General features: G+C 54.3%; 1 protein-coding gene across 1 annotated transcript in view; it reads left to right on the top strand.

Annotated features, from left to right (window-relative positions):
- The window catches only part of LOC133359846 (deleted in malignant brain tumors 1 protein-like), a 72,787-nt gene that overhangs the window by 22,796 nt on the left and 28,561 nt on the right, over positions 1–21,430 (top strand). The window contains exon 2 of the mRNA XM_061578400.1: positions 15,954–15,987. Coding sequence (XP_061434384.1) covers positions 15,954–15,987 — 34 coding nt within the window. The remainder of the gene's footprint in view (positions 1–15,953; positions 15,988–21,430) is intronic.

Raw genomic sequence — 21,430 nt, 5'->3', positions numbered from 1 at the left:
AACCATGGACAGAACACAAGTAGCTTTCAAGTACCTCCGTGGAAAATTGCCAAGGTTAAGTGACGCTAAGATAAAGGAAAGGTGTCTTTGTTGGTCATCATATTCGTGAACTTCTTCGAGATGATGCATTGACAGTGCACTGCGTGGCAAGGAAAACACGGCATGGAAAGCCTTCCAGTTAGTGGCAACACGTTTTCTCGGAAACAACAAGGCAGACAACTACAGGGAGTTAGTGGAAAACCTCCTCGAGGCATACAAAAGCCTTGGTTGCAACATGTCACTAAAGATACATTTTTTTGCACTCTCATCGCGATTTTTTTCCACTAAACTGCAGAGCAGTGAGCGACGAGCATGGCGAGCGATTTCCCCAGGACATTGCAACAATGGAGAAACGCTATCATGGCAAATGGAGCCCATCAATGCTTGCAGACTATTGATGGACAGTGACAAGAAATGCTCCATGTTATTAATACAAGAGACAAGCCAAGAATTGCCAAGTAGGCACTGAATACGGACTAAACTCCATACTCATGAAACAAAAGGCAAAAAATGATGTATATGTAATGCGAGCGTAAACGGGCTCGCGGGATGTGACGTAACAGGTGGGAGGAGTTAGGGTCACGTGGAGAGAGAGAGAGAGCTTTTAAGGACAGGAACCGGAAGGGCTGGGGAGAGAGTGTGAGAATAGAGACAGAAGAAGGCCACGCAGGGCAGGAGAAGGAAAGTGGCGTGATCGCCACAGGGTTGGGACTCGGCACCGTCGGCCAGCGGTGTCCGGGCACGGAGGCGACAGAGCGCCAGCAGCGGGGCTGCATAGTGAGCAGCCGTGGGGTTGCAGGTCGGGAAGCGGAGAGGCTGTGTAACGAGCCAGCAGCGGGGCTGCATAGTGAGTCAGCAACAGGGCTGCAAGAGCGACGGCAGCAGTGGGGCTGCCGAGCGGGAGACGGAGGAGACTCTGAGCGAGACGCCGTGCGGGCAAGTTGTACGAACCAATAAAGGACAACGGAGACAGAGCCAGTGCAAGAGTCCTTTATTACACTGGTGTCAGAAGTGAAACGGCATGTCAAAAGAATATCCCCGCATCATCGTCTGCTACATCTTCCGACGACGACGACCTTCCTCAGGCAGTGGCGCTGCCAACGATGGAGGGAGAAATCAACACGGGAACGAGTGACGGCCCGGGGGTGCAGGAGGTCGCCGCTTCGGTGGATCCGCTCGCGCTGGGGGATGCTGACCAGCGATGGCGACAGATGGCGGCCCAGCTGGAGACTTTAAAGACTGTCTTGACACAACTGTGCAACCTCGTCACGCCGGCGACGGGTTCGGGGAGGCCCGGGGGTGAACAACAGACCAGGGCCTTGCCTGCGCCGCCAGCGCCCTCTACCACGCGGCATGTGGACGCCATTTTGGGTGTGGCGGGAGAAGAACCGCGGGAACACGCTATCTTGAGTCTTCCGCGACGGGAAGCCGCCATCTTTGACACGTTGCGGTGCGACGCCATCTTGAACATGCCACGCGACGCGCCGTCTGCGGAGGACAGCGGAGCGAGGACCCGCAGCCGTCACTTGACGACAGTTAAAGAATTCTCAATTGGCGGCGACTGGAGTGCGTTCGGCTGCCGATTTTTGGCGGCGGTACGCTCCACCAGATGGACTGACGCAGAGGCCCTGGAAGTCCTGCCAACTCTTCTCGACGATGAGTCGGTCAGATTTTTCCGTTCCATCAAGGCCGAGAAGAAGAAGACACAGAGAGGGGTTTTTGATGAGATGGCGGATGCGTACGAGCCTCCGGATTACTCTCACCGACGATTCGTTCAGCGCCAGCGGGCACCCGAAGAGTCGCCGGTGGCATACAGGGGTGCTGTCCTGGAATTGGCCATGGCCGCATACCCTGAGATGGAGCCTGACCTATTGGAACCCCTTATTTTGGGCAAAATCATAGAGCTGTCGAGAGATTTGGGGATCCCTATGCCGGTGTGCGGCCATGAGAAGTTGACGTCACAGGCTGCTGCGAAGTGTTTGGATGCCCAGTTTAATCTGCGCCGTTGGAAGCAGGTGACAGCGTGGACGGGGGGACCCATCGTGGAAGGGGGTGCCGTGGGTTGGGATCCCAAGAAGGCAGTCTACGTTCCTGACGGGGGGGGGGCCCGCATGAATTGACGGCCGCCTCTGCGCAGTGGCCTGCCCGCGGAGGGCCGGGGCCGCGGTCTGCACCGCCGACGCGGGAGCGTCGGGACGGAGGGAGTGCTGTGCGTCGCAACGACGTCGAGTGTTTTCGCTGCGGTCGCAAGGGCCACTTCGCCAGGGATTGTTGGGCCCAAATCCCGGGGCCGCCCCAGCAGGAGGCCTCGACCACAGACGTGCCACGGAAGGACCCTCCAGGACAGGCAAGTCGGTGCGCACCAGACACCCGGCAAGGCTTGGCACCTCATTCATCACCATTGCCGCGCGATCCGGGTGTCGTTAACAACGGGAGGCCGCCGACTGGCCTATGTCGCTCGGTAACGTAGTGGCACAAATTGGCACGGAGGGTTGTTGCGGCCGCTACTGGTTCGTCCACTGTGCCGGGTTCTATACAAGGGGTCGACGTGCGCATTTTAGTAGACTCCGGTGCGTCCGCGACGATTATCTCGGATGTCATTTTCCATCTGTTGGGCATCCCGCCGGACGCAGTGCACCCGGTTTATGATTCCTGTGTAGCAGCGAACGGGGGAAGTATGGGCATTGTGGGCCAGGTGGACGCCAAGATATCTGTAGTAAGTATCAGGAGGCTTGACGACAGGATCGGAGGCACACTTATTTATTGACACCAACTTGTAATGGGTACACACAATACTTAAGGGGGTATCGTCCCCTTCACTCGGCTACAGGGATACACGACTTCTAACCCCTCTAACCTACGCCCAAGTCCCCCACTACGGAGCTAGGGGAGGCTAACTATCCCAGCCCTGGTCAAGCTGGGATCCCGGCACCCTGAGTCTCCAGACTGGCTTGTCAGTCCGGGCTCTCGGGGCCACGCCACCGGCTTGCCCTGGTCGGCCCTGATAAGGACAGCGAGCCAGGGGAGCTCCGGGGCCTATGCTAGCTGGTCTTCCGTCTTCGCTGGTTAAAGCTGATACCTCCACACCGAGCCCTCCGGCTCACCACCTTTTATAGGACTCGGCCCCCGGGAGGGGCCCGTGGGGGATGCAGGTGCGGACGTCGGTGCGAGCACCTCCCCTGTGTACGGCCCTAACCCCGCCCCTTGTGTTTGCTAGCCATCCGTGGCCATGCACAATTACACCTCTACCTCCGTGGCCATGCACAGTTACACCTCTACATCACCCCCCCCCCTGTACAGCTCGCAGCTGTCCCCGGCTGCAAAAAAAAATCTGAATAAAGGTGCATCCCTCCCGAAAAGCGTGTGTGTGCCTCGCGTAATTTTAACATGAACAATGAGAACCATAACAAGAACAACAACAACAACAGGAAACAGGTAGAAGAAGAAAGAGAAAAAAAATAACCCGGCGCACCCTCCCGAATAAATACCCCATTCCGCAACCCCAACATATATACACGCACTCCGGACGCCTCCCCCCACTGTCCGCAAGGGCCCCCCAACGGCCGACCTCACAATAGTCTGCGCATTTTGGCGCGCGTTCTCGCGGCGGGCCCGTCACAAGGGCCCGTCCCGGCACGCTCAGTGGCGGTTGTTGACGGTCCGGGTGCAAGAGAGTCTGGCGTCGCTGCCGAGTGACCCCCGACCCCTCCGGGAGGGGTTGGCGGGCGTGGACTCGTCACTCCTGTTGCACCTGGAGATGGAACAGTTGATGTCAGGTTAGGCGAGAGCAGCAACGTCGGGGAGTCGGCGGACCCCTCACACGTTTGGCCATGCGTGTGTGTGTGTGAACCACGGGCCGGCGCAATGAACGGTTTCAACTTTGAGGGGTGCACGTACCACCGACGCCTCCCCCATTTGACGCGAACACATTGCGGCCGCAAGACCTGTACGACCTCCACTGGCCCCCGTCACGGCCGTACCAACTTTGACGAGGTTGCCAGCGGCACCTGTGGACAGTGCAACCATGCCCTGTCCCCTGGTTTCCATTTGAACACATGTACCCGCCCCAGCCGAAGCCTCTCGTTCGCCTTCTGGCGGAGTTCAGAATTTTGCACGGCCGCTTCTCGCGCCTCAGATAATTTGCTGATGTTAAATTTAACGTGTTCGGACAAGGTAGACTTTGCCTGAGGCGCCGAGAGCTTCAGCTGGGTCGTCACAGGGGGGTTAGCCTCGCGGCCATACATTAAAAAGAAAGGGGAAAATCCGGTGGCCGCATGGGGAGCCATCCTGTAGGCCTGCAACACACCGGCAATGCGAAGGTCCCAATCTGTCTGGGATTCCGATACCTGCTGGGACAGCATAGCCGTGATGGTCCGATGCAGCCGTTCCACCATCCCGTCAGTTTGTGGGTGATACGGGGAGGTCCGAATTTTCTCCGTACCCAAGAGGTCGCACACCTCGCGGAGGAGTTTTCCCGAAAAATTCTTACCCTGGTCAGTAAGCAGCCGTTCCGGAGCACCCTTGTCGAGGACATAGCCCTGGACAAAGGCCTCCGCGATGGCTGCTGCCGACTGGTTGGCCAGGGGCCAGGCCATAGGCCATCTCGTGAAGTATTCGACCCCTGTCAATAAATACCTATTCCCCCTGGGTGTAGCGGGAAATGGCCCGAGTATGTCTAGAGCAACGAGCTCGTTAACCCGGGAAACCTTTATGGACTGCAGCGGAGGGTTGGACGCCCTAGCTGGTGGCTTCCGCTGCGCACATTGCGTGCACGACCCCAGGAGATCCCCCACGTCCTTTGCCATGCCCGGCCAGAAGAAATCGAGCTGGAGCGTGGCAAAGGTCTTGTGAACCCCCAAGTGCAGAAGTCGCTCATGAACAGCCCATACCACCTTACCCCTTAATGCTGCAGGCACCACGAGCCGCTGGCGGCGGGATTTTCCATCCCAGTGCATTAAAAGACCCTGGAACAACCCCCACGAGTCAACGTTCGCCACCCCCTGACCAACCCCCCCAGCGCGACGGCGCAGAGCGAGGAGGGAGGTGTCCTCCATTTGGAGGCGTCCCCATTCCGCGACCGACAACCCCAGCAACGAATCCCTCCCTTCTTGCTCGATAGGACCCGAAGCCGAAGGCGCATCGGCGGCGGCCACAAGGACCGAATCGATGCCCGTGTTACTTGCATCTGTATCGAGCAAGAAGGGTTGTGAGAAATCGGGGTAATTCAACGGCGGAGCCCCCACCAGGGCATTCCGGAGGGCGCGAAAAGCAGCCTCCTCCTCCGGCCCCCAATGAAACCTGACTCCCTTGGACGTCAAGGCATGCAATGGTTTCGCGATCGTAGCGAAGTCAGCCACAAACCGTCGATAGTACGACGCGAACCCAATGAAACTCCTGACCTCTCCCACCGAGGTGGGAGTCGGCCAGGAGCTGACGCATTCCGTTTTGGCGGGATCAGTGGATATCCCCGAGCGCCCAACAATGTGACCCAAATACCGCACCGATTCGCGGAGCAAATGGCACTTCTGCGGTTTAAATTTTAAATTGGCAGCCCGCATTTTGAGAAAAACAGCACGCAACCTCTGGAGGTGTTCCTCGAAGGATTTGCTAAAGACGATGACATCGTCCAAGTAAATTAAACACGAATCCCATTGCAAGCCTGCCAAGACCAGTTCCATTAACCGCTGGAAAGTAGCCGGCGCAGAATGTAAGCCCATCGGCAAGCGGTTAAATTGGAAGAGACCTTGCGGTGTCCGAAAAGCAGTCTTAGGTTTTGATTCGTCATCCAGAGGAAGCTGCCAGAATCCAGATAGTAAATCGAGGGTGGAAAAGAATCGCTCCCCCGCCAAGGCATCGAGCGACTCATCCATTCGAGGAAGCGGGTACGCATCTGCCACAGAAATTTAGTTCAATCGCCGAAAGTCGACACAAAACCGCAGTGAGCCGTCGTGTTTTTTCACCTAAACGATCGGCGCGCCCCACGGGCTGTTGAAAGGGGAAATGATATCGGCGGCTAGCATGTCATCAACAGCTGATTTGACATGATCCTTTTCGGCGGGACTCAACCGAAAGGGATTTTGGCGGATTGGCGCGCTGTCACCCGTGTCAATATGGTGTCGCAGCAATTTAGTACAACCAATATCAAATTTGTGTTGACTAAAAACGTCGGCAAATTCGTTCAGGAGAACTCGCAGCTGCGCACGCTGCGAGTCGGACAGGTCCACTGATCCCGTGCAAAGCGCATCCAGCCATCCGTCATCACAGTCCAAATGCGGTCGCGACGGAGGATCGGTGGTTACCTGACCCACAAGTGGTTCCTCATAGGGTACCGGCGTTGCGTGTGCAAGCACGGTCCCTTGAGGAACCACGGCCGTTCGCGATCCTACATTAAGGACTGCAATGAAGGGGTCCCCATCCCCTTTCACCATGGTCTGAGCCGCTAGCAAATCGGGTCCATTGACCCCGGCTCGAGATGGTCCCAACAAGACCCCCCGATCCGCAACCCCTTCAGCAAACGGCCGACGCAACCTAAGAGGGACGAGCATCTGAGCCCCCGGGGGTACGCGCACAGTTTTTGTCACAAGCGCCTGCACGGTGGCAAACGCCCGACGCTCCGTGGTGGGGGAAGACAAAAATGTAACACGTCGGCCCGATGGGAGCTCGATGCACCCCTGGTCAATCAAGATACGAATGGGCATTTTGGCCAAGAAATCCGTCCCCAACAGGCACGGAACCGCGAGTGAGGAGGAAACCAAAACAGGCCCGGATAATTTAATGTCTCCAATGCAAATTTTGGCGCGGATTTGCCCAATAATGCCCAGCGAGCCCCCGTTAGCAGCATAGCATGGCACGTCAACGGGGAGCAAGGGACGACTTTGAACGGGAAGGATGTTATAAATCAAATCAGATATAATGGTCGCCGATGCCCCTGTGTCAATTAAAATCCGCACCTCTACCCCATCAATATGACCGACCACAACCGACGATCCCGCCGACGCTGCAACGACACGATGGGCGAGCTCCGACCACTGACCCGGTTGGAGCGCTCGCCGCATTTCAGAACAATCGTGCGCAACGGCCGGCAATTTTCGAGCCCTGTTCAGTTGAGCGTGTGAGTGTGTGTTGGATGTGTGCATGGGCCAAACGTGTGAGGTGCCACGACTCGCCGTATTTCTCTGCTGGAGCTTGGGTGGAGACGGCGTGGCGTCCTGACGAGGTGTCGCCCCGCGCTGACGGGGAGCCCGGCATCCTGACGCAACGTGGCCTTGCAGGCCACAGTTGTAGCAGCGTGTGAGCGCCCCAGATGGCCTGGGCTGCTCCTGGTGGCTCGGTCCATTCCGAGCCTGTGGTGCCGCTGATCTCCATTCCCCCCGCCGCTCCACCCCGCAGACCTCCTCCGATGGGAGGGCAGTGGCCGCCATGGCATGGCCGGCCACCCCCTTGGCAGCCTTGCGACGCAGGGACCGCAAGCCCCCGTGGATGTGGCGCGCGACCAGCAGGGACGACATCTCTGCGTCGTCTTGAGCCAAGACGGCGACGTCCAGCTCATCAGCGAGTAGCAGCAGCTTTTCAGCCACCATGGCGTCCACTCCCTCCTCGTCCATCCGCGGAAAAGCTGCCTTTGCCAGGGCCAGGAGAGCCGTCCGGAAGGCCAGGGGCGATTCGTTGGCGCCCCGATGCCGATTGTGGAACAGCTGCCTGCAGTCCGAAGGCGGCCCATAGACGGCTGACAGCAGCTGCAGCGCCAGGTGCAGCGTGGCGCGCTTTTCCTTAGGTGCCGAGGTGAGGGTAGCCAGGGCGTCGTTGTCCAGCATCGCCGGCAGCGCGCTTAGTGCTTCGGCGTCCGTCCAGTTCGCCATCTCTTGATGAGCGATGAACCGCCTTTTGAAGCCGCCCCAGTCTCCGTCCGCACCCACGAATTCTTTGAGAGGCGGCAGTCGCTGCTGTAACGCGACGTCCGTGGCTGCAGATCGCTCTCCGTCGCTCCCAGCAGATGTTACAGTGTGGGCGGGCTGCGAGCATGGCATCGCCGGTCGCTCTGATGTTGACGCGCTGGCCGGTGCTGATGACGTCACGGCTTGTGCTTGGCCCTCAGCAGTCACCTGACGCGGGCCGGCCCCGCCCTCTCCTCGCACTGTAGTGATGGCGGGACATTTAACCGCGAGCCGCGTCGGGGTGGCGGGAAATGTTGCCACGCGTCGGCTGCTGTCGTTGTCCCGCGCAGCCCCTCCAGCCCCCAGCCGCGTGATGTCTTCCAACGCGGCGGCCGCAGCGTAGAGCAGCTCCGCCAGGCGGGAGTGAGCCAGCCGAAGTCTCTCGGCCGACGCATCCCCCCCTTCCTGTCGTAGCAGCGCCGGTGTATTCGGCCCCGGCTGCTCCGATCCGCCCCCGGCCATCTCTGGTGGCGATTCGGCCGCGGTGTCCTCCATCTCCGACTCCCTGGTACGTGTCGTCCCTCGTGTGTCCATCGTTGAACGTTTTACTTCTGACCCCAGATTTAGTAAGTATCAGGAGGCTTGACGACAGGATCGGAGGCACACTTATTTATTGACACCAACTTGTAATGGGTACACACAATACTTAAGGGGGTATCGTCCCCTTCACTCGGCTACAGGGATACACGACTTCTAACCCCTCTAACCTACGCCCAAGTCCTCCACTACGGAGCTAGGGGAGGCTAACTATCCCAGCCCTGGTCAAGCTGGGATCCGGGCACCCTGAGTCTCCAGACTGGCTTGTCAGTCCGGGCTCTCGGGGCCACGCCACCGGCTTGCCCTGGTCGGCCCTGATAAGGACAGCGAGCCAGGGGAGCTCCGGGGCCTATGCTAGCTGGTCTTCCGTCTTCGCTGGTTAAAGCTGATACCTCCACACCGAGCCCTCCGGCTCACCACCTTTTATAGGACTCGGCCCCCGGGAGGGGCCCGTGGGGGATGCAGGTGCGGACGTCGGTGCGAGCACCTCCCCTGTGTACGGCCCTAACCCCGCCCCTTGTGTTTGTTAGCCATCCGTGACCATGCACAATTACACCTCTACCTCCGTGGCCATGCACAGTTACACCTCTACATATCCATCGGGGGGGTGTCGGCCTCAGGAACTGTATGGATTTCGAGGTCCCTTGCAGTTCCGTGTTTGTTGGGGACTGATTTTCTGGCCAAAATGCCCATTCTAATAAAAGTTAATCAAAATTGCATTGAACTACCGGGGGGTCGGAAAATTACATTTTGCCGTCGCCCTGGGGGTGACCCGCTCTGGTCTGCCAGGTGCAGGTGCTGTCCGAGGTATCTGTTGACATTCCACCTGGTTCACAGATGCTTATCCCTTTGCGATATCGGAAACCGGTGCCTGGTCGGGAAGGAGCGCCTGGGGTTTTGTTATCACCGTCCGCAACCATAACGGGCGGGTCGGCGCTGGTCGGGGTGCAAACTATTATCCGGCCGGACCAGCAGCCGTTTTTGCAGGTGCTCAATGGGAGTACGGAGAATGTTTGCGTGCCGGCCGGAACAGTCGTGGCCCATGCCACGACAGCGTTCACGGCCCATGACGATCTGGGCTGCCGGGACGTGGTTGGTGGAGTTTCGGGCCCTACGGGCCAAGATGATCGCTGGGTTGCCGAATTGTGCGGGGAGAATTCATCCCTGACCGGGGAACAGCGATCCGCACTTCGCGCGCTATTGTTTAGTTATTCCGATGTGTTTAGCTCGGATGATTTTGACTTGGGACGCACCTCCCTGCTTTCCCATCATATTGACATGGGGGACGCTGCTCCGATTCGGTTGAACTCGCATCGGATGAGCCCGGCGGAGCGAGACCATGTTCGTGGAGCAGTGGATGACATGCTGGCTGCGGACATAATATCTCCGTCTAACAGCCCATGGGGCGTGCCTGTAGTCTTGGTCAAAAAGAAAGACGGCAAATTGCAATTTTGCGTCGATTTTCGCAAATTAAACAAAGTGTCCGTGGCGGATGCGTACCCCCTGCCGCATATGGATGATTCCCTCGATGCCTTGTCGGGGGCGAAGTTCTTTTTGACGCTAGATCTCTCTTCGGGATTCTGGCAGCTTCCCCTCGATGAGCCCTCGAGGGAAAAGACTGCTTTCCGTACGCCGCAGGGCCTATTCCAATTTAATTGTCTTCCGATGGGGTTGAATGCTGCCCCCGCCACATTTCAGAGGTTGATGGAGCTGGTATTAACGGGGTTGCAGTGGGAGACATGTCTCATATATTTAGACGACATCATCGTCTTTAGCCGCACATGTGATGAACATCTACAGAGACTGGAGGCGGTGTTCGCCAGGATGCGCTCCACCAATCTAAAATTTAAACCTAAGAAATGTCACCTATTGCAACGATCCGTGCGCTATTTGGGACACATAGTCAGTGCCGACGGTGTTGCCACGGATCCGGAGAAGACGGCGTGCGTCCGCAACTGGCCAACCCCGGCCAACGGTGAGGGGATGTGCGTCGCTTCTTGGGGTTTGCCTCATTACCGTAGGTTCGTTCCCAATTTTGCAACGATCGCTAGGCCTCTGCACCTCCTTACGAGTAAAGGACGGAAATTCAGTTGGGGACCGCCAGAGGAAGCGGCGTTTAAGGGCCTGCGCGATCGTTTGGCGACGGCGCCAACATTGGACTATCCCGATTTCAATCACCCTTTTATTCTGGACATGGACACGAGTGACACGGGCATTGGGGCCGTTCTGTCACAGTCCAAAGGCGGTGTGGAACGCGTGGTAGCATACGGTAGCCGCGTCTTGTCCCCCGCAGAAACCCGCTACTGCGTCACTCGCCGCAAACTTTTGGCCATTGTCTATTTTCTCCGCCAATTTCGGCCGTATCTCTACGGCCGTTCGTTTATTGTGCGCACGGATCATGCGGCCTTACAATATGCTCTGAGGGTAGACCAACCATCTGGCCAGCTGGCACGATGGTTGGACACTCTGCAGGAGTTTTCCTTCCAAATTCAGCATCGGAAGGGGTCGCGTCACGCGAATGCGGACGCGCTCTCCAGGTTACCGCAAGGATCCCCTTGCGCTTGCGCGTCAGGTACGCATAGGTGTACGCCGACTCAACAGCCCCCTCAGCCTATTTCGTTAGCGGTCGAGGTGCCTGAGGCTCCAGTGTGCCTGGGACCGGCCGATGGGGTTCTGAACCTTCCACGAGCAGTGTGGATTCGTGAACAAATGCTTGACGACTCGTTGGGGACTCTGCGGAGTCGGGCTGCAAAGGGAGGGGGGGGACTGGTTTCCGGAGGGACACCGGGGGCCGCGACAGACTGCTGATGTGGAGGGAGGGGTTACATGATCGATGGCGTCTTGTTGTACCGTCGTCGTTACGGTACGAATTGATTAGGACTCTGCATTGCGACACGCTATTACACCTGGGGGTGCAGAAAACCTTGTTGACGTTGCAGCGAGACTACTTCTGGCACGGCTTGACGACGGATGTCGTCGGGCACGTTCGCGCGTGTCCCGAGTGTGCCCAGCGGAAGCCGCCTAAACACCCATATGTGCCGCCGGTACATTCTATACAGGTGTCTCGAGTTAACGAGTTGGTGGCGTTGGATATTTTGGGACCCTTCCCGCCATCCGCTAGGGGTAATAAATACTTGCTAGTTGGGGTGGGTTATCTCTCCCGCTGGCCGATGGCCTGGCCCCTGCCCGACCTGTCGGCGGCGTCCATTACGGACGCCTTTCTATTTGGATATGTCACGGACAAAGGGGCGCCGGAGAGGCTGCTCACGGATCAGGGTCGGAATTTTTCTTCTAAATTGTTGGGTGAGGTGTGCGCTGCTCTGGGGACCAAAAAGATCCGGACATCTCCCTACCACCCGCAGACGGATGGCATGGTGAAACGGCTAAATCGGACGCTGTCAGCCATGCTATGTCACACGGTTAATGAGAAGCAAGCTGACTGAGATTTGCACATCGCTGGGGTACTCTCGGCATACCGGATGACGCCTCACGCGTCCACAGGATATTCTCCGTTTTTTCTCATGTACGGTCGCGAAAACGTGCCGCTAATGGATGTGCAGTTGGGAACGGGAGTGAGAGGCCCTACTAAGCCTCTCCCCGACTACATTCAGGACGCCGTTCGCCGCGTCGCTGAGGCGCGGGAGGGGGCCCGATTGGCTACTGCCAAAACCCAGGCCCGAAACGAACGTTGCGCTCGACGCTCGAAGGGGAAGTGCCCCTGGAAGGTGGGGGACATGGCTTGGCTGCATTGCCCGCAGGTGCGAGCAGGAACCTCCCCTAAATTGCATAAACCATGGCAGGGGCCTGTTAGGCTCATTGAGGTTCCTAACCCGCAGTCCACGCACGTTCGGTTCGGATCTCGGCGCTGGTATGTCCATACATCTCGGTTGAAACCATACGTGGCCCCACGGACGGATGCGTCATCTCCTGATGTTGCCTTGCCGGTGTCTGTTGCTGCCGACGCACCTTTGCCTGTGCCTGTTGACCCTGCAAGAGCGCCTGTCGTGCCTTCTACAGACGAACCGGCCGTGACACTGCCGGAGGCAGTGGACTCTGCTCTGGGTGCGCCTACCACAGCTGCGGGGACACCTGACCCCGCCGCCCCTCCAAACCCACCACAGACACGGTTGCGGGACACCCCGGACTTGGGTCCTTTGGGGGAACGGGACCTTGGCGTTGGCGGGCCTCCAATAGCGACAGGCGGTTTTGATCCTGTCGCTCTTAAAACCCCGTCGCGTTCTCAGTCTGCAGGGGGGCCACCGCTCGTCCGGGACGGGCCGGCAACCCGCACACGTTCCAAATCTCTTTATTTTCGTTGATTGTTGTTCTTGTTCTTGTTGTTATTGTTATTATCGTTGTATTCTCTGTTGTCCGGTCATGGCTGATGGTTGGTGGTCGCTCGCATTACTTGTTATGTTTCAGCCGAGGACAGCTGGAATTTTCTCTACGGGGGAGGGTGGTGTAATGCGAGCGTAAACGGGCTCGCGGGATGTGACGTAACAGGTGGGAGGAGTTAGGGTCACGTGGAGAGAGAGAGAGCTTTTAAGGACAGGAACCGGAAGGGTTGGGGAGAGAGTGTGAGAATAGAGACAGAAGGAGGCCACGCGGGGCAGGAGAAGGAAAGTGGCGTGATCGCCACAGGGTTGGGACTCGGCACCGTCGGCCAGCGGTGTCCGGGCACGGAGGCGACAGAGCGCCAGCAGCGGGGCTGCATAGTGAGCAGCCGTGGGGTTGCAGGTCGGGAAGCGGAGAGGCTGTGTAACGAGCCAGCAGCGGGGCTGCATAGTGAGCCAGCAACAGGGCTGCAAGAGCGACGGCAGCAGTGGGGCTGCCGAGCGGGAGACGGAGGAGACTCTGAGCGAGACGCCGTGCGGGCAAGTTGTACGAACCAATAAAGGACAACGGAGACAGACCCAGTGCAAGAGTCCTTTATTACATATATATAATACATTTTATTTATATAACCATATTGCTGATTTTTTAAGTGTTGCATGAACACGACAGGTGACATTTTATCACGTAAAACAACCATAAACACATGAAAAGAACTAGGTTTACAATTTATGAGCAAAACTCGACACACTATACATACACATACAATGTAAAAACTTAAATATCTTCAGAACAGTAGCCAATCGGTGGTTTTAATTTACATATTTGAAATCCATAATAAACAGCACATTTCATCTCTGAAGCAGACGTTTAGAAATTGAAGACCAGTGTAACATATGCATTGTCTTTGAAACTGATTGATCTATACCAGACAGCCTTCTTCATACTTTATTTGGAGCTTTCGTGACTGCAGGAATTACTCTTTGGTTCTTTCGGTAAAGTCACGTATAAAGAGAAAATAATAAATTAAATACTAGCATACGACGTTTCGATTGCAACACAAGCAATCATCATCAGGTATAAATGAAATAGAAACACAAATCTAGTATACTTAGAAATGTAATGTAATACAACAGAGAGTCGGATAACACAACAGTTAACACCCTACCTGGTTGATTACGTTCTTCCTGAGAATGCCAAATTTGAGAGAGAGATAAAACACAGAACCAGAGACATATAGACAGACATATAAGTAGAGACAGATATCACAGAGATACATAGAGAGAGACGTACATCGGCACATGCTGTGATATCTGTCTCTACTTATATGTCTGTCTATATGTCTCTGGTTCTGTGTTTTATCTCTATCTCAAATTTAGTATTTTCAGGAAGAACGTAATCAACCAGGTAGGGTGTTAACTGTTATGTTATCCGACTCTCTGTTGTATTACATTACATTTCTAAGTATACTAGATTTGTGTTTCTATTTCATTTATACCTGATGATGATTGCTTGTGTTGCAATCGAAACGTCGTATGCTAGTATTTAATTTATTATTTTCTCTTTATACGTGACTTTACCGAAAGAACCAAAGAGTAATTCCTGCAGTCACGAAAGCTCAAAATTAAGTATGAACCACTTCTACGGGGAAGTTTTAAGTTTGTTTTTTCTCTCTCTATCTGGATTTTTGTTGTCTCTCTCTGCTTGTGTATCGGTCTTCGTGTCTGTGTCTTACACATTTCACACTTAACTTCTAATTTAGTAATCTTTGGAAGAACGTAATCAACCAGGCTATGCGTTAATTGTGTGTTGTCCGACTCTCTGTGTTGCATTGCATTACATTTCGAAATTTTGCTTGGTTTATTTGATTAAGTGTACTTTCTCTGTTTCCACTCGTTTTGTCGTTCTTATGTTCTGTTCTCTCTGTGTGTCTCGGCTGTTGTTCCTCTCTCTCTCTGCTTGGGTCTGTTCTTCGTGTTTGCATCTTGTCTCTCTTAAAAATTTCACACTTAACTTCTAACTTAGCCATCTTTGAAAAACGTAATCAACCAGTCTATGCGTTAAGTGTGTGTTGTCCGACTCTCTGTGTTGCATTACGTTACATTTCGAAATTTTGCTAGGTTATTTAATTCAGTGTGTCTCTCTCCCTGTCCCCTCATTTTTCCAAGCTTCTGCAGCGTGCCACTCATTGACATGCTAATTTCTCTAACCCCTCCCTCTCTCTCCGCCCCCACCCCCTCTCTCTATTTAAGGCATCGACACAGAGGCGTGGTTTCTCTGTGTGCCGATGTACGTCTCTCTATGTATCTCTGTGATATCTGTCTCTACTTATATGTCTGTCTATATGTCTCTGGTTCTGTGTTTTATCTCTCTCTCAAATTTAGCATTCTCAGGAAGAACGTAATCAACCAGGTAGGGTGTTGACTGTTGTATTACATTACATTTCTAAGTATACTAGATTTGTGTTTCTATTTCATTCATACCTGATGATGATTGCTTGTGTTGCAATCGAAACGTCGTATGCTAGTATTTAATTTATTATTTCCTCTTTATACGTGACTTTACCGATAGAACCAAAGAGCCTTCTTCATGACCTATTATCACCAGTGTCAGACTAGAGAACGCCAAAAGGCGAAAAGTACAAAAACAATGCACATATCAGAGCAGCTATATCATGGGGTACCTTTTTGCCAGTAAGAAAGTGTATAAACTGAGAATAGATTTTACCTTTTCTGGCAATAAAACAAGTCTTAAGATGTTGAACATGTTTGTTTTGGATGTTCACCACAAGTACGCGTGGTTAATGCAGACTTGATTCCTCGAAAAAGTTATCTATTTGGTGTTTGAATATCTTAACACCTCCTGTTTTATTACCAGAAAGGCGAAAACCTATTCTGTGGTATCTGCTTCTGTGAGCTGTTCTTTGAAACGAAGGGTTAAGCTGCTCTCTTAAAGTTCTGAAAGGATACATTGGCTCCAGAGACGATACCGTTAACACAATCGGGATTCACTTGCGAAAAATATGGAGAGATAATATTCGTGAATTCAACGAGGTACAATGTTGCTGTGATGTAAGATACATTTCATTTTGTGATTCTTTTTTTTTCCTAGGTCACAAGAGTTGCGAATGGCTGTTCAATATCAGGTATGCTCTAAAATAGTTGCACTAAAAATCTTGATTCAAACGTTTCCTCTGCACTATTTTTGTGCAGAGGAAACGGCAACAAGAAGAGAGAGACATAGAGTTATAGAGACAAACATAAAGAGACCCATACATAGATGTATGTACAGTAAGAGCTCAGAGTACGCTGCAGGGGTTGGGTTCCATGTGCCCCCACGTAAGTGCGAATTCACATAAGTGGAGGTTCGCCTATACGAGTATAGATATGAAATCTAAGAGGGTATATACAATGCATATAAATGTAAATACATGTGTAGTGACATATAATCGGTCACTTAGCAGCATAGTGCTGGTTGCGGGCAGGGAAGGGAATCTGCAGCTTACAGCAGCCCTGGCTGACAGCAGGCCAAGTGATAGATGAGAGGGATCTAGGGGAAGGGTCACGGAAGGGGCACATCGAGAACCCGCTAGTAGGTTCCAGGGGGGGCGTGGCCAGGGGCAGAGCAAGGCCATGCTGACAGTATCATAGGGTCCCCGGGAGGAGACCTCGTGGCTGTCGTTTGGAGTGGGATCCCGTCGTGCTGCTGGAGTCTTCGACGTCGTCTCCATCTTCACCATCTTGGCGTCGTCAGTCGGGCAGTCTACAAGCTGTCCTGACTGGGAAACGTAGTTACTAAGTGTTAACTGTCAGGCCGTGTTAATAAACAAAGTGCCTTCTACTCTTAGTGTCTCTGGGTCGGTCACTAAATTTGGTGTCAGAAATGTTAAAGATAATCAAGAAAATAAATATTTTCATTATGTTATAGTAGGCCAAGAGGAAGATTTTGCCGATAGTGTCCTCGTGACGAGGACGATGGGGATGTGATCCCCCTGACAACCCCAGAATCGGGGACTCCAGTGACAGGTCCTGAGGCGGAGTTCCCGGCAGAGCAACAATGGAGAGATGTTGAACCCTTGCTGCCAGTGGTAAGAGGGGTGGGGCAAGCTCACCGCGCGGCTCACAGGCTTGCTCTCCAATGCAGTGGAGCTGGTTGTCCAGCTTGGACTTGCAACGCCTGCCGGGGATGCTGCAATACGGGGGCAGCAGGCAGGCAGCTCGAGCCTCGCCACCATTCCAGCGTAGGAAATGGCGGAGCTCCCACCCGCGTGGGCGGATGCCATTTTGCCCACCGTGAGAGGGGTGCTGCAATCACCTGCCATTTTGCCACCCGGGTGGGAAATGCATTCCACCAAATTTTAGTGGCCATCGGCAGCCTTGGGCAGTGGTGCCTTCTCGACAAAAGCGGCTGCCTTTTGTTAAGGAGTCTGTGGCTGCAGGGGGCAACTGGACGGCTTTCTAGCGCCGTTTCAGCACAGCTTGCAACCTGGCTGGGTGGTCCAATGAAGAGGCGCTGCGAGCTCTGCCCACGGTGCTGGACGATGACTCCTTGGCTGCATTCGAGGCCATCTCCACAGCGGACCGAGCGATGCTGCTTCAGGCATGCGCCCATATGGCAGCTATTTTCGACCCGCCATCCAACGTGTGTGGAAGATTCATGCTGCGAGGGGGGAGACCAAGACGCCTCTTGCCTTCTACAGTGCGCTACTGTCCTTGGTCCATGCAGCATATCCGTGGATGGAGCACACAGTGCTGGACTCTCTGATGCTGGAGAGACTGCTGTCGCTGGGCCAGGAGCTGGGTGTCTCTCTTCCTGCCATGGAAGAGGACGACTTATCATCTCTGAAGGTGGCCCGCTGCATCCAGGCCCACATTAGTTTGCAGCGGTGGCCCGTGGTGGCCGCCTGTGTAGGATTTCCGGAGGACCAGGACGAGCTGGAGCGGCAGGAGCCAGAGCGAGATTGCACATTGTTCATCCGGAGCCCATGTGGGAGGAAAAGTGAGGGACAACAACGGGAGTGGGGACGGTGAGGTGGGACCCCCTTCCAGCGTGGAGGTCTCCAATCACTTGTTTTAAGTGCGGCCAGCTGAGCCACATTGCCAAGGGGATGCCATGCCAGCCCTGGATCGTTTTCCTCACCTTAGTCTTCCTCTGCCCCGCTGATCTCCACTTCCCTGGGCCTGCAGGCAAGTCGCGATGCATCAGACACCCGACCACCAGTCACTTCAGATGTTGGTGCTCTTGCGGTTGCTGAATCCACTTGATCACGCGGACATCATTGGAGGGGTCCTTTTAACCTCTTTGAACAGGGCTATTCAGGGTCTCGCGTTGGTGGGGGCCCAAACAATAGTAAGGGGGGATCAGGTGCCTTTTTGCAATTTTTGAACGTCAAGCTGGGAGCCGCGGTTGTCCAAGCGGGTACAGTTTTGGCCCACACGATGGCTGCGTGTTGTGAGGAGGCTGGCAAGAAGGCCGCAGAGGTCGTTGCCATGGTGGAGCGGGGAGGCAAGTCGGATGAGGCTTAGATGGATGCAAAGTTGTCCGGAGAGCAGTGAGGCGAATTGCATGCCTTGCTCCAAGAATTTGCTGATATTTTTAGTCAAGGGAAATATAATATTGGTCGCATGTCACTGTTGCAGCACCGTATCGTTACGGGTAATGCCACTTCAATATGTCAAAATTTGTCAGTCCCAAGCAAGAAACTATGTTTGCCAGGCAGTCGACTAAATGTTGGCTGCCGACATTATCTCCCCTTCCACCGGTCCGTGGGGGTAGTTAAAAAGTGGGATGGGAGTTTGCTTTTTTGTGTCGATTTTCATAAATTAAATAAAGTCTCCATGGCAGATGCATACCTGCTCCCACGGATTGATGACTCCTTGCACACCTTGCTGGGTGCGCGATTTTTCTCTACCCTCGACTTGTTGTCAGGATTTTGAAAATTGCCCTTGGATGAAGGATTCAAACCTAAAACCGCGTTCCGAACACCTCAGGGGTTGTTCCAATTTAACTGTCTCCCAATGGGTCTTCACTCCACTCCAGCCACATTTCAGCGGCTTATGAAACTAGTCTTGGCAGGTCTTCAATGGGACTCATGCCTCATTTATTTGAATGATGTGATTGTGTTCGGGCACACATTCCAGGAGCACCTGCACCTTTGCAGTCAGTGTTTGTCAGGGTGCAGGCGGCCAATCTTAAATTTAAGCCGCAAAAGTGTCATCTTTTGAAGATGTCGGTTTGCTATTTGGCCCATATTGTTAGCGAGTCTGGGATAGCGACTAATCCCAACAAAACTGCATACGTGCGCACGTGGCCGACCCCCACATCGGTGGGTGATGTGCGCAATTTTGTCGAGTTCACGTCATACTATCGCCGGTTCGTACCCAAGTTTGTGATGATTGCTAAACCACTCCACGTGCTCACTGCTAAGGGCCAGAGATTTCAATGAGGAGAGGAGGAAGAGGCCGCATTTGTCTCGCTGCGTGACGGCATTGCCAATGCGCCTCCTCTTGAGTACCCTGATTTCTCTCTACCCTTTTGTATTAGATACGGACGTCAGCGACACCAGAATCGGTGCTGTACTGTCCCAGGTCATGAACAGTGTTGAGAAGGTTGTGGCTTACAGAGCCGTGCGCTGTCCCCCACAAGAGCAGCGTTATTGTGTGACACGCCGAGAGTAGTTGGCCATAGTGCACTTTGTACAGCAGTACAGGCCATATCTTTACAAAGGTAATTTGTTGTGCGCATGGACCACGCGGCCCTTCAATATGCTTTGCGAGTTCACCAGCCTTCCGGCCAACTTTCCCATTGGTTAGAAATTTTGCAGGACTACTCCTTCGCGGTCACCTACAGGAAGGGTATACGTCACTGCAACGCGGACGGGTTATCGCGGTTACCACCGAGGGACCGCTGCGCATGCTTGATGGGTGCCAGCCGATGTAAACCATCGGCTGCGGAATTGCCGTGCACTGTTGTGGCATCGGTCGATATTTCACCACCCGCGGCAACTGCTCCCTGTGACAACACAATTGGTCTCACACACGCTGAATGGGGATGCCTCCAAGTAGAGGATGCCTCCTTGTTAAAATTGCAGCATCGCATTGAAACGAGGGGTAGCAAAAAGGTACCGGTGGGAATGTCTCTCAAAGCCCTTCCTGATGGGCTGCTGATCAGGTGGGATGAGGAATTGCATTGTTATTGCATCATTGTGCCGTCCGCTCTGCGGGGTAAAGTTACACGGGCTGTCCACGTAAAGTTAATGTACCTTGGGGTGCGGAAAACTTTGACTTTGAAGCGTGACTTCTTTTGACCCAGGATGTCAGAGGATGTGTACCACATGGTCAAGGGTTGTGTTGAGTGTCCTCGTCGCAGGCCTCTGCCGAGGCAGGCCCAGCATCCATTACAATCCGTTGTGGTGTCTCGTAATAATTAGCTCGTTGGCTTCAACATCCTCGGCCCGTTTCCTGCAACTCAGAGGGGAAACAAATTCGTTCTTGTCGGGGTGGTTGGTAGCATGGCCACGCCAGATCAGTCGGCCGCATCCATCATAGATGCATTTCTACATGGGTACGTTTTGGACAAGGGGGCCCTGGGACATCTCATTACGGACCAGGGTCCAGATTATTCATTGAAATTGATGAAGGAGGTCTGCGACTCCCTGGGCACAAAAACCATCCGGATGTCGCCCTACCATCCCCAGACAGATGGGATGGTAGAGTGTTTGCACAGGACTCTTACGTCCATGCTGTGCCAACAGGTCAACGAGGCACAGTCCAACTGGGATTTGCACATTCCAGGTGTTCTGGCCGCGTATAGGATGGCCCCTCACGCCTCAACAGGATTCTCCCCCTTTTTCCTCATGTATGGGAGGGAATGTGACCCCCCCCCCCCATGGAGGCTCAGTTAGGCATGGACCTGGGCAAGAGGAAGGTCGTTGTGCCCATGCCAATGCAGCTTACGATCAGGCTGCTGACAGAAGCACGAGAGGCGTCTCAGAAATTCTGCTAAACGGCAGGCCACCAATCAGAAGCTTGTGAGGCAAAGTTAATCCGCAACCTCATGGACCACTGTGGACAAGGCGTGGTTACATTGTCCCCAGGTGCCCCTGGGCATGTCCTCAAATTGCACCGGCCACGGGAGGGCCCTGTTGAGGTGATTGAGGTCAGGAGGCCGCAGTGCGGGCATATCCAAGTGGGTCACAGGGGCAGGTTTGTGCACCTGTCACAGTTGAAACCCTATTTTCCACCTTGTGGTGACAGTTCATCTCCACTGCCTGAGTGCCCGGTGTCTGATGTATCTAGCGAGCCAGGGCGAGCAGACACGGAGGTTGCGGCTCAGCAGGATTGTTGTTTCGCCTGCAGGATCCCAGCGACTGACACCCACAGACACACCGGCAGCACGTCCATTAGGCCATTTACACATCGTCCTGGGGGTCACCAGGAAGTCAATCCTCGTCCCACCTGGGGGCCAAACGAGGAGAACCTGCTCCAAAAGTGTTAGGTTTCGATAACCTGCTTTTTTAAATCCCTGAGGTATGGGTTCATTATTGTGGGTTCTCCCCGAAAATTGTTCATTCTCCCTGTCAGTTTAAT

Source organism: Lethenteron reissneri, chromosome 66, assembly GCF_015708825.2.
Source record: "Lethenteron reissneri isolate LAM-NWPU_2019-01 chromosome 66, ASM1570882v1, whole genome shotgun sequence".
Lineage (NCBI taxonomy): Eukaryota > Metazoa > Chordata > Hyperoartia > Petromyzontiformes > Petromyzontidae > Lethenteron > Lethenteron reissneri.
This window is presented reverse-complemented; position numbering and strand designations above follow the sequence as displayed.